General features: G+C 42.7%; 1 protein-coding gene across 11 annotated transcripts in view; it reads right to left on the minus strand.

Moving 5' to 3' along the window:
* Window positions 1-443: 443 nt before the first annotated feature.
* The window catches only part of JADE1 (jade family PHD finger 1), a 106,126-nt gene continuing 93,038 nt past the window's right edge, over window positions 444-13,531 (minus strand). For all 11 annotated transcript variants that reach the window (XM_075501084.1, XM_075501086.1, XM_075501075.1 and 8 more), the window contains 6 exons: window positions 11,319-11,530; window positions 9,695-9,862; window positions 8,965-9,081; window positions 4,683-5,213; window positions 2,241-2,358; window positions 444-1,345 (listed from right to left, as the gene is read on the minus strand). In XM_075501084.1, the coding sequence (XP_075357199.1) occupies window positions 444-1,345; window positions 2,241-2,358; window positions 4,683-5,213; window positions 8,965-9,081; window positions 9,695-9,862; window positions 11,319-11,530 (2,048 nt within the window). The remainder of the gene's footprint in view (window positions 1,346-2,240; window positions 2,359-4,682; window positions 5,214-8,964; window positions 9,082-9,694; window positions 9,863-11,318; window positions 11,531-13,531) is intronic.

Raw genomic sequence — 13,531 nt, forward strand, 5'->3', positions numbered from 1 at the left:
TACACACTAGTTAAATTAAGAGCTTGTGCTTTTCCAGAGGGCAGGGGAAGGGAGTAAAATTTTATCAGTGCTTTTAGCTAAAAGGGAGGAATGCAGCCTACTTCCCCCTACCCACCCTAGCCCCTTCTAAAAGGTTTTTGTGAGTTATTTTAGCATTCATCACAAATCCTGTTGTAGTAGTGATGTCATTTCTCTGCTTACTCAGGAAAGTTGCAAATAAAGGAGATTCAAACTTCTCGGGGGGGGGGGGGGGGGGGCAAAAAAAAACCAGCTTTAAGTGCATGTAAACATGTTTATACAGCTCAGGAATAATGGGTTATCAATTTGTCAGTCTGTAGCCACGTCTAAGAACTCTCCTCTCTCACACCAATAAATAATGTGGAGTTGGCTTGTAGGCAGTGACTCTACCGACCACGGTGCTGACACCGTGTCCCTGTGTCCAGTCAGGATGCCAGGATGCTTCTCCTAATAATGTCCGTCCTTCTGCTGATAGTGCTGTTTGGACTGAGCCGCTGCTGCCTGCACTTTTTTTCAGCCACTTCAGTCTCCGAGTCGCTCATTTCGGCATCGGGGATGTACCCATCATTCTCGCTGTCAGGCTTTAGCTTGCTTTTTGCCCTGTCCTTCGGTGAAACTCTGCCCACGCCCAGGTAGGGGTAGCTGGAGTTCTGGCGGCAGGTCTCCTCCGGGCTCTCGCCCTGCTGTTGCCTCTCCCCCTTCTTTGGAATTCGGAATCCGCCCCAGTTTTTCACTGGGCTCGTGGGCGTCGTAGGCACTTTAACTACTGTCTGATTAGAGTTTACTTTGACAAGACCCCCGTTGCATTTAGGCACTATATCCCTCCGCGTGCCAGGTGCTGACCTACCACTGGAGTGGTTCACAGCCCTTTTATTTTCCGATTGTCTCTGAGAGAGTTCTGTGGGTCTCAGTGGTTTGTGGTTGTGTTTAGAAGTCTTTTCCTTTAGTTCCGCCTTGATCACCTCACACTGTGGACGATTGTCTCTTCGTTTTCTGTGGTCTGGTATAACTATGCCATTTTTCTGCTGTGCTGATACAATCCGTGTTTCTGCAAAGGTCTTGTCAAAATTTAAAAAGCTACTTGGAGCTGCACCGCCTTCCCTTTGGCCAGGCTGCCTCAGCATGGGCTTGCTGTCACTCCCAGAGCTGTTTCTTACTCTGTCTCTCTTGTGTGACTTTTTCAAAGAGTGGGTTAGAGATGTGCCCATTTGTTTCCTGAAGAATGCAGAATGCCATTTCAAATCCTCTATTTTAGGGGCATTGGGGCCCAAAGATGGACTATTGAACAACACCGTGTTTTCCATCGAGGAGAATGAGGAAGGCACACCTAAATGTAAACAAATCAAGTTAAAGTCAAGCAATCCCATGCCTGGGTAAATACCACTTTTGAATGTAGCTATTTTAACTGTTCCTCATGCCTGGCATGTTCTTCAGCACAAACGGGTATTCGGTTGCCTATCCAGCACCTCTACGTCACAATTAGGTGGCTCTGTTGTGGTTTCACAACGTACTGCTGCTGTAGTTTACAGTACTTTCCTGTAGCCGAGCTGCACCTAATTACACTTGTAGCAAATATAAATCCTAGCACTACTCTATCCACTAAGACAGACTCCTCCAGGAGGGAGGGGAAGCAACCAGCATGTGGATCTGATTAATAAACTCTCTTTTAGACAGAATCAGTTAATGAATACTTCAAGGATAATCTAGTTAATGCACTAACTTTGAAGTTACTCATCTTTCTGAGAAAAGACTACTGTCAATGAGGTTAGGCAGAAAAAAGCATCTTGTTTTAAAATCGGAGCGCTACCTTTTCAGAATTCATTTCTTTAAACTGCCATCTATGATGCAAAGAAGCACATACTGAACACTAATGCGGCGGCACTAATAAACCACAGACTTACTAGGTACCATATGGCACCTGAATGTAAGTCGTGGTCTCTCTGTCATAAGGAGTCATTAAAGAATCACACCAGAAAGGATCGGAAGCAGCAAGCCATTCAGCGCCCCATGGATAAGAACACAGACTTACCAGTTTCTATAGCAATGTGCCCACCATTAGAGCTTTTTTCTTCCAATCTGCTGATGCATGGTGGACTACACGAGATTTTAATGAGAATAAATGAGGTCCTGTTTGTCCTTCAAAATTAGTCACTAGCCTGTAACCAAACCTCTCCATGCTTGTGCCTGCGGTCTTATGTGAAAAAGGTAACGCTGAAGCATACCTGAAACTCTTTCTTGTTCCAACTGCTTTGCGTAGATATTAAATATCTGTTCTTGAACTTTGCAAACAGATCTCTTTATTTTTTCCCTTCGGGTCACCATGTAAGTGAGATTACGCACCTAGAAGACATCAAGGTGATGAGGAGTTTTACAGGAGTTGTGTTTCTATAATGTCAATCTGTGCTTTGAATTAATTGAGTTTAAGTAAGTGCTACACACGATTTAAACAAGTTAGTAACATAAATTTAACCTTCCTCAACACACTTCTTAGAGAAGAGTCTTAAATACCGTTTAATTGACAGATTATTCCATCAGATTCGGGAGGGCCACAGCACAGCAGTAACTTCTATGAACACCTGGATTGAATATATACACCCAGATACAGGAAATCTAGAGAAGTGCTGGAAATGCTTAAATATACTCAGTATTAAACACCCTAGCACCATTTGCTTCTTATTGTTGGAGACACAACAGAAAATTATACTTAATGAATAGCATGAAAGTGTGGAGAGCTATTCAGCAGCACCAGTCTTTCTTGATGACCCTGCCACTGCAGTACGATTGATCAAAACGAAGGCAGCCAGTCTATTCATGCCATAGCACAATGGAGGTAGCAGGGACTGGAAACAGTAACGAAATGAGTATTTATTTTGACTAGCTCGAGTTTTTTTAGAAGAAAAACTACATTTCTGCCCTTAAAATGTGACTGTCTAATCTAGACAGCTGTCTCAGTTTCACAGTCACCGCTCTCGTAGAGCTTAGGAGTGATCTCTTTCCCAGATGAGGGAATCGCTGAGAAGTGTACGTGGGTGTTTCCCAGGCTCCTCTCTCAGTTCAGTGTAGCTGCATACAGCGTGGTGCCCTGTGGATTACAACCTCGTAGGCTGGCCTCAGCCATTAAGGAGGAGACGCTTAACAAGTGTGACTGCTTTTGCTAAGGTCCTGCTCTATTTAAGGCTTCCAGTCCCGGGACAGCCCATACTTGTAAGTAATTGTCACTAGACTTGGGAGGGATTCGTCTAGCCTGGCACCCTTTCTGATACAGTCCATGGCCTTTTGTTCATTGCCTTGTCTGAGCCAAGCTGCACAACAGATGCGTCATGGCCACAGAAGTACCTGCTTCATTAGCTGAACTGGATGACAACGATTTCAAAATCTGTTCCTAGATGGATGACACTGTCACTGATGTCATTCATAATCAAGTCTACCTGACTTTATCTTGAGGAGGAGAAAAAAAGGTAGACCCCATTTCTTTTTTTTTTGTCATCCAAGTTATCCTGGATGTTACAATCACTGGGAACAGCGGAGTAGTAAAATACTAAAAATATTCCTAGAATGATGTATCCTGTTTTGACATCACACTTAAAAATGGAAAGGATACATACAGAATAATTTAGGAGCCAGAGAACACAGTGACAAACTCAACTTATTTAGCTGATCAAAGAGAAGATTAGAAGAAATCTTGAGCAGAAACAAAAGAGACTAGGTAGCGGCAATCTCACTGAGCTATAGAAGGGTCATGGGCTCGAAGCTGACACTAGAAAAAAACTTCAAAAGAAAAACCGGAACGATTCATTAGAAGAGTAATTAGCCATCGGCATCCTTTACAAAGGATGCAGTAGATGCGTGAGCACCTGCTGTCCTGATTTAAAGACTAGACAGTATTCTGGAAGAAAGGCTCTAGTTCACCCACAGGTCACTGAGCCTGAGGTAGGGCCTCCTGAGCTGGGTTCCGTATGTGGCCTACAGGAGCCATATGCTGTACGGACGTGAAAAACTAAGGTAATTTCAGTACTCCTTCTGGCTCTACCATACCTTACACTCTACTAGTTAACCTAAAGAAAAACAAAAAGGAAGGAATTCAGGTTGTTACGGGATCAGATGTACTTAAGATAAAACACCAAACTGATCCTACTGAACTGTTCTTTAAACATTCAAAACCTAATCGAGTGGAGCATCATGTGCCTCCCAAACCTACTACACAGCTAGTCCACTGAAATGTCATCCTACTAGGCTGTGTCAATGACAAACAGATCTGCTGCAAATCAACTGAAGTTTCATCATCTTTTCCTTCTTGTGCACCAGATGAAAAAAGCAGAGAAAGCCCTTAAAGGCTAAAAAAGCTCCAGCTGGGGGTTGCAGTGCAGTCCACAGCCATCGGTGTTAATCAGTAAAAAAACACAAGCGGAATAGGACAATCCAGTTACAAGGATATCGGATACTACAACCAAGGCCTGCTGGCCCTGTGAACTAACCCTCTATTTGAAAAGGGTAATTGACATGCTCTGGAGAAATTTAGTGTTAATGGTCTTTTCTGACAATACAACTTTAAGATGCGGCACGGAGTGCCTGCGTACAAGGGCAGTAACAGAGAGCGTAGTTTGGAAACTCGGCTAACAAAGGCCAGCACACCTCACGCAAGCGCAGGCAGTGCAGTGGCTTACCCGCTCTAGATCCTGCCGGAGGTGTGTGAAGAGCTGCAATCTCCTGAACAGAACATCCTGTTCCCGTTTAGCCAGATTGTCCTCTTCATCCTTCTTTGGGGTAATCAAAGGCTTATTGAAGTTGGCTTTTCTCTTCAGCTTCCAGTACTGGTAAAGGAATCCCACCGGCTCCTCGGGCAGCCGCAGCGCTTTAGCCACTTCCAAAGACTCGACAAACGTATAAAACTCATCCTCCAGCTGCTGGAGCTTTTGCTTGCGGAGGCTGACTCTGTGGGCCTCCTCCTGGTTTTGATCCATGCTGTGGAAAGGGTCGATGTGGGCAGGGAGAGAGCTGTCCTGAATCCCGTTCCCATTCTCCTGACCTGGGCTTCCATTGAAAGTCTCATCATCCGCTTTCTTGGTGGAGCTGTGCTTGGGACAGTATGACTTAAATTTCACCTCATCGTTCTCTGCCAGTATGGTCTTCATCTCTAAGCCACGGTCAAATGCACAGGTGACGTGAAAGGCTGTTCTGCAGTTCTTCACTGAACACTACAGAAATTAAATTAAAATTAATCAAATACAAATTTTAGAAGCCACGCTGCCTAAAACTATCCGAGCAGCCAGGACTGCTTTGGAAGAACAACCCGGTTACCGCGCTCTGCTTCTAAGCTGCATGTACGTTCTTGCTCGCCTTTAATTAGGTTTACGATTTAGTGCTTTTGGGCCAGGCAACGATCAAGTGGCCCAGTGGGACAGGAGTGGTTAACCCCTCCCTAGCCCAATCACGCTATTCAATAACCAGCAAATCCACAAGAGGAGTGTTCTTGCCGTCACCGGAGCCACTCACCTAAGGCAGTGTTACACAAAGGAAAACGTTCCCCCTTTGACTGCACCAGCACGAGAGAGAGGGAAAAACATCTCAGTGGCTCCAGGCCAGTCTGGTACTTTTAATTAAAAGTCTTTCCCAGCACCTGGACCCACGCTACCCAAAAGGCCTCAACCAAGGGGAATTTTTTTTTTCTCTGTTGTCCCAATTTTATACCATCAAATATTAAATCACTGTCAATCACTACTTCACCGACTACAGCCTTCACTTCACCTGGGGGATGAGGAGAACAGGAAATTCAATTTTTTGTCATTTTTCTTCCCTCCCGGTGAACCCAGCCGTCACGGAGCGATGGGCGCTCGTTCAGCTGATTTAGCACTTCATTTCAATTATATGTAACTTCCTCTTGCAAAATGCTGTCATAGCTACTGCCAGCTACAAACTGAAGGGTTTAAATATATGTATGTATGTATATACACACACGTGCATACATAGGCATTTGTATCAACTCACACCTCTGCCTCCAGTGAGAAGAACGTAAAGTGGAAATGAATATTAGCGCTATTAACTAGGAGGAAACAAAGCTATGCTTAACCCAGGTCATCTAACCTTGAAGAGAAATGTATTGCACGAGGATGTTTATACAGTACTTTGTAAAGAAGCCAAATATCTTTCTCCTCTGGGTTTTCCTGCTCAGGTTGACTCAGCAGCCAGATGGCATACAAAGGTACAACAGAGTTTAAACTGCCAAAGTTTCAAATGAACATTCTTTAACAAAATCAACATATCAAAGGAATTAAAAAATATGAAAGCACCTTTTGCCCTTTCCTCTCTTACTAACAAACAGAGCTAAAGCAGCCCAACTGGAACAGCAAACAGTACAGAAGCATACTTCCAGCCATGGCTTCCGAGCTGCTCTCGTTGAGAATAATCAGCTCTCAGTGTGGCTAATGTTTTATTGGGAGAAGAGGGGAAAGCCTGTCTCATCGGAAGGAAATCAGCTGAACCTGGGAGAATATGCAGGCTCGTTTTTCCCAGCTTATTGCAGCTGCTCTCTGCCCAGCCTGATGCACACTTCCAGCTGCCGGCTTTTCTAATTGTTGTGCACATCTCACAACGTCTCTGGAGGATCTCTCTCTCTCAGTTCATCCAGTTAATGCTACTTCCTTTCTATTGCAGAGGCTTTGTATAATGTTCTTCTCTGCTGTATAAAATTTCACAACACAAATCTCAGTATTTCTCGCTGCTAGCTTTAATGACACCAAGATTTACACAACTCCTATAAAATGTCAGGCAAAACTGTAATTTTTTTTGGTCTCTCCCCCGTAATTCCAAATGTAGAACTGTCTGAAGTGGCAGCCACCGTGCCTGCATGTCATCATCCTGTGTCGTCACTAGACGAGGAGAGGTGGTATCAGAAGAAATATGGAAGGACGCTCCCCTCTCCCCTGCACACTAACACATCAATACTCCAGCGTTCAACTCAAACTACTCTACGTTACCCCTCGGAATAGGTCCGGAGAATGGGCAAAACCGTTTCAACCATTTCAACAGCAGCCAAGAGGAAGGGGGCAGCTCTGCAAGGAGGTATTACAATTGCAAATTTATATGCTGTGGACAGATTTATTTTCTCAACTTAACATTTACTATTTTATACATTCCTTAAATGGAAACGGACTGATAGGTTTCTCTGGAACTACTGCTGCATTGCTGTTTTACAACTTTTTCTGGCAACCTCATCAAATGACTCAGAGCACGAGGAAAAAAGGAAATGGATAAAACCTAATTTTAAAAAAGGGTAGGACTTCAGCAATTCCTGTGTCTTAATCCTGGTCTTACCATCATGGATCCTGTAACATTAGGCTAGCCACAAAACAGAAAGAGCTCTACTTCTTCAGACTTCTTATCAGACAGTAGTATCTTCCTGTCTGTCTCAGGGAGCTTTCTGAGGATCATTTTGCTGAAGTGTATGAAGCACTTCGAAGGTGAAGAACATTACCACAATACGAAGCTACATTTTATTGTCTCATTCTACACAATCGCAACACTGCCCCGACTGGGTCACCTGTCCTTACTCTCATCATTTGTTCTCGAGTAAGGTAGATCAAAGTTTTGTCTCGCATCTCAGGAAACCGAGTACCTCCCTCTTTCAAAAATATGGGGCTCAGTAATGTGTTTTCTCCATCTCTCTACATTTTAAAATTGTTCTTAAAATTATTATTTAACATTTCTGAGTGATTTTCCACTATAAAGGGTCTGCAAGTGCTTTACAGCTAACAACCCAATATAAATATGCTCGTGAAACCACACGGCCCAGTCTGAAATGCTTTGGTGCAGATCAATTCAGTTATTTATCGGTGACAATTCACAGGCTACAGTGAGAAAGGCTGAATCCAAATCCAACTGAAACTGCGGAGAGAATTTCAGAAGTATGCAATGAGACAAACTGGCACTAGCCCAAGAATGAGTTGTTGGTATGAAACAAATGGCTTTATAGTGCTGGCTTTACAGTTTAATTATTTATTGCATACAGAAATCGTTCTTTTTGGAACTATGGAGACTAGACATTTATTTTGATTCTGCCCCGTCTTGCTGTTTCGGGTAGTCACCATCCCTGAGCTCAAGTGAGCACCAGAAGGCAGAACGATAACGTGGCACTGCTTCTACAGCAGTGTGAACTGGGAAACTCACACCCAGGAGTTCTTTTTCCCCTTAGAAACACCAAGAGCTCCAGAATCCACCCACAACCAATGGAGGAAATGGGGCTTATTTCCTCAGCTTGTGGCTTGCTTGAATCTCAAGAGCAGACCAGTCAAACAATCTCTTTCTTTGCTACTGCTCAAAAAGCCTAATATTAAATGATCAGATATTCTCCTCAGCAACTTAAAAGCTGGACCAACAATAAAACAGTTACAGAAAAACAGTCCAATGTTAAGTAGTACCTAAAATTAGAAATTCAAAACTGCAACTAGCTTTGTCATCAAAGCAAAGGCATTCACTTCCACTGACTTCACTGAGCGCTGGGCATGCTCAGCACCTTAAAAATTCAGGTTGTTACAGGAAATACTCAGCTCCCACTGAGGCCTCCAACTTGTCTTAGAAGTCGCTACATAGGGACTAGCAGACAGGTTTCAGCACAGAAGCTTTCAGCATTCAAGCTTCATTTTTGCAGGTGGTACATCACAGAAATATAGGTTTTTTTCCTCTACTCAACAACATTTAAGTTTTACTTCAGTGTACTAATAAACGTATCAGCATATCTACAAATTAGGAAGTCTTATGGGATGACCTGGCTATTATTATTAAAATTTTACTAACAAGTAAGAGCACACCAACCTTCAAAAGCACTCTGTGTGCAATTAAGCCCATAGTAACAAAGAGGAAATTAAAAAAAGTTTACTGCGGATACACATTTTGTGTATCTACTGAAAGCTGACAAAACAAAACACACAGACATCTGTGCGATTAAATTACCTGTATAGATGCTCCAACTTTTTCATTACAAAGGCTGCACACCAGTGCCCATCTACTGCTGGGAATGTGAGAAACCTTTGTAATGGGCTCCATTTTTTCTGGGCTTCCAATGCTCACCTAGGAGAAGAAAAGGTTAAAAAAACACAGCGTGACTATTACACCATTAACTGAAAAGGGAAACAATTTTATCAAAGAAATCAGATTCCTTGTGTGCATATGCAAAATTAGCATGTTCCAAGTTCCTCAGTTTACAAGGAACTAAAAAAATTAAAATTCTGTTTTTAAAATATCAGTTCCTCACTGCACGAACAAAACAGTTTCAAGGTGAAGCCCTCCAATTTAAAGGTGAAGCCCTCCTATCGTACAGGATGGGTATTTTGATTATGAGAACCCACAGGAATTCTCACTGTCACATCCAAATCCTCCTGATTCACCTTTAATGTTCCGTTTACAAAATAAATTGGTACTTTGTGTGCTTGTTACATGAGCTTTGCCAGCAGCAAAGGCCTAATTTTTTGAGGCCTAATTTTGGTTGACAAAGGTAATGCAATTACTCTCTTTACAGATGACGCTTCATCCTGCTAAACTTTACATCTAATTGAAAATCTTTTATACTGTCTTCCTAATAAGTACCATATATATGGCACATGCACCAGGTTGAACAATGTTTTTAAGAGACTTCTCTCCCAGACTCAATGCGGCCCTGAACTCCCAGAGGATCGGCACCTACCTCTGGAATCCACAGAGCACAGCTAACGTGGACCCACTTGGTGCCGCTCCGGGTCGGCTTCATGGCACCACCCTTCTTGGGACACAGCAAACACTTGGGCTGAACGCCAAGCGCGCAGGTCCTGCACAGCCAGCTGCCTTCCGGCACCTTCAGGATCCCGTAACATGCCTGTATTCCCATTTACAGAAAAGGGAACAAGAACAAACGAAACAACATGCATTTCTGTTACTTTCTAGCTGTTTACACGTAGCCTCTCACAACTCTCCAAATGTTCTTTATGAAATTTCTAACACTGTAGAAACATTAGCTTGTGGAGATCTCAGGATGCTTTCATAAACTTAGCCAACCACATTACCCATTCATTCCCTAAAAAGATCTTTCAGTGAAAGGAGCAGAAGTCACGACGAGCTGTTACGCAAAAAAACACTGCCCACTTCAATTGGGAAAATGAAGAATGGGTTTACCAGCCCAAAGAGCAAGAGGACTCCCAACAGACAACCCTGCCAGCAGCGAGCTACCACGAAGTTCAGTATCACAAAGACTACACGTAACAGGAACTGGACTGTATCTAATTCAAAAGGCAAGAACCACAAAGTCAAGAGCTCTGCTGTGCAATACTCAATGTTATTCCAAAGCATTGGGGTTTACGCCTTATTCAGAGGGAAAAGTGCAGAACAGCAACTAATTAAGACCACTTTTTTCAGAAGAGTGCATCTTTATGGAGACCTCTGTCCCAATTACTGTCAATTTTTACCCTCTTAAGTTTCAGATTTGATGTGATCAGAGCCTAAGGATCAGAGAACCACTACAGGTCCAAAAATGTCCACTTTACTCTGAGTATCTTGCAAGATAGCCATTTGTACCTTACAGCTGTCACATCATTAGTACAAATGCATTTAAGTAACACATGCAAGAAAATGCCATTCTTGCTCATCGGACAACACAGTTTTCCAAACAGTGAATGACAAAGCAAACTTTGTAAAGCTGGGAAGGAAGGACAGGCTGATAGGAAGGCATCTGCCACAGTAAGAAGCGTCCATGGAAACAGATATGCTAAAATTGTATCTGTTCTTTCACGATAAGAAGACTTAACTGCCACGAAAAGGTGGCACATAATAGTGCTTCATTAGCTCAGCTCAGGTCAGTAGGTTCTCCATGAAATTACAGTAACTATAATAAATCCTACCTGTGTCCCTACTGATTGCCTGAAATTTCTTTTTTCCCCTCCCTGCTGAGCCTAAGTTGCTGATACTAAAGGTGTGTTAGCCCCAGAAGTGTGCAAAAAGAGAGGAAAAGAATATAGCAAGGGAAGTAACCAGGTGAGAACGTACAACAATACACATGTATGTTTTGGGGAGGCTATTCCTCACCTTGTAACTTCCTCCATACAGACACAGTACCACTTTTAACCCTCTTAGCATGACATTTCTAGAATTACATGTAACAATTCTCCTTCTCAATTACATAATTTCTGAATTCATCCCACCGCTCAATGGTGAGCTCTGCAAGAACTTAACAGATCAATGTCTGTCACTGGAAAAAAATCCAACCTGTTATCTTTAATGGTTTGGAAAAGTTTCTGTCACCACCCTTACGCTCCCCCACCACGCCCTGGCTGCCATACCTGGTGCACACAAATATTGCATTTGTCACAAAACACCATCTCGTTGCCGTCTTCTCCATCTGGAGACTGACAGACGTCACAGACAACATCTTCATCATATTCAATCCCAAGTCCTTCTTCCGTCTCAATAGCATGATTCATGTTATCATAGCATCGTTGTTCAAACTCCTCTATGACCCTTTCCATCGTGTACTCATCCAGCTCAGGCATCCCTGGGAAACAGGAGTTGTTACTTATTTAAAGGAAAGAGTGATAACCACTGCCACACACAACTCCACTTTCTTTTTTAACAGCTGAGTAGGCACAGCCGACCCCCACACATACACATGCCATTCCTAGACAATCATGCCTACTCCAGCACAAACTAGGGAAACTAAAAACAAAGTCAAAGTCATCTTATAACTGTATTAAACTAATAGAAGCAGAGTATCCAAACCGATCTTTCAAAATCCTGAGAGAAACTTTTATAAACTGATTTTGGCTTCCTGGTCTTGTTCTCATTTTTCCTTCTGGGACAGCACTGTCTATGGCTTTTGCTTCAATTTTTGCAAACCAGATGTTGACTCTTTCGTGAAAGATTTGAAAGCGTTTTGAACCAAAAGTGATGGCGGTAGAGGGGGGAAATCAATGACAAAATCTGCTATGATACTTGAAGCAAACTTGCAGTTTCTAACAACAGTTGTTGGTTTTTCACAAGTTCCAACCCAACAGGGTGCAACCCCAACTGAGGTCTTCATCAGACCCTGCTACACCAATAAATTAGTTTGTTTTAAACAGTGAAAAACACAGTTGTAATAAATGCAACATCAAGTCTGAGACAATAAATAAATGCAATGTGGGATTTGGTCTTTTCAAACAGCTTCCAGCAGAAAATTATTCATGACACCACAGCTACAGGCTGATTACATTGTAGTATTCTATAACTCAAATTTTTTAATTATATTAAATTACTATTATAGACCTGAAAAAAAAAATCATAGAAGCAGCAAGAAAAATATCAAAAAAGAGTACAGTGCTTCCCCCTCTGGCTTCCATCTCTCACTTGCCATGACAATGAGCTGGCTCTAATACTTCCAAGTGGGTACTACACCAACCTTCACACAAAATCATGCCACACAAACAGATGTGAAAGCAAGAAAGCTACGCTACTGCAAACTATTGTTTTCCTCTTGCGAAGTCAGTTTAGCACAAGAGTCTCCATATACTTAAATCACTCCAATGAAGCGTAGGTTTAGGACACCCTGCTTTTGGTCTAATTCCCAATACCTAACATTTAGTGTGACATACAGAAGATGGCAACCTCACGATGTGTGTTTTAACACGAAAATCCTCCCTTTGGCTCTCCCTGTGAATAACCAAGCCACAAATTCCACAAAACGAAGAAGAAAAAAAACCTCTCTAGCTCCCCCAGATCAGAAGGCAAACACTCTACAAAAGTACTTCCAGCTTCCCTTAATGACAGGTAAACCTTTGCAGCAGAGATCAACGCATCCCATACTACCCAAACTGAGCAGCTGAAAGGCAGCAAGAGGAAACATCCAAAATCCTGCTGATGAAAGAGAGTGAATTTTGCCCTGCAGCCCAGAAATACTGCACTGGCAAAGCAGATGATGGCAGGTTTTAGACCAGTTTGCAACTTAACTCTAACCTCACGATTGCTATCACTTTATAAAAAGCCAAAGCCCTCAGAGATATGTCATTGACTGTGCATTTATAAGGGTTAAAAAAGGGAATCAAGGGGCTGCAGCTTCAGTTCAAATAAAGACAGCATATACATTTTCAGTACCTGAAGCACTCCAACAGGTATCAAAGAAAACACAGGGAATTCATAGCCGCAGGGACACCATAAAGGAAGCGCTACAACTGTGGATCAGGAAATACTTTCCTTTTCAAATGCCCATTAATAGTATCTGTAGAGTGCAGTGTCTGACAGAACACCCAGGTACATATTTCAAGACCCACAACGTACTGCCTGGTACTGACAGGAGCCTCTCCTTCCCTCTGCGTACAGCAAAACTGAGTGGATAAAGATTTAGAGCAAACGAACTACAAGAAACTACACCAAAACACAACATCAAAAATCGGATCTGTCAAATTCTAGCAGTTCAGCATTTCATGTGCAACGTGAAGGTTATGTTGGTGTAGCAGAATGGCTACCACAGGGCTTCACACACAGGTACAAATCTGCACGATGAAGAGCCTTTCTTGTGTGC

Source organism: Mycteria americana, chromosome 4 (genome assembly GCF_035582795.1).
Source record: "Mycteria americana isolate JAX WOST 10 ecotype Jacksonville Zoo and Gardens chromosome 4, USCA_MyAme_1.0, whole genome shotgun sequence".
NCBI lineage: Eukaryota > Metazoa > Chordata > Aves > Ciconiiformes > Ciconiidae > Mycteria > Mycteria americana.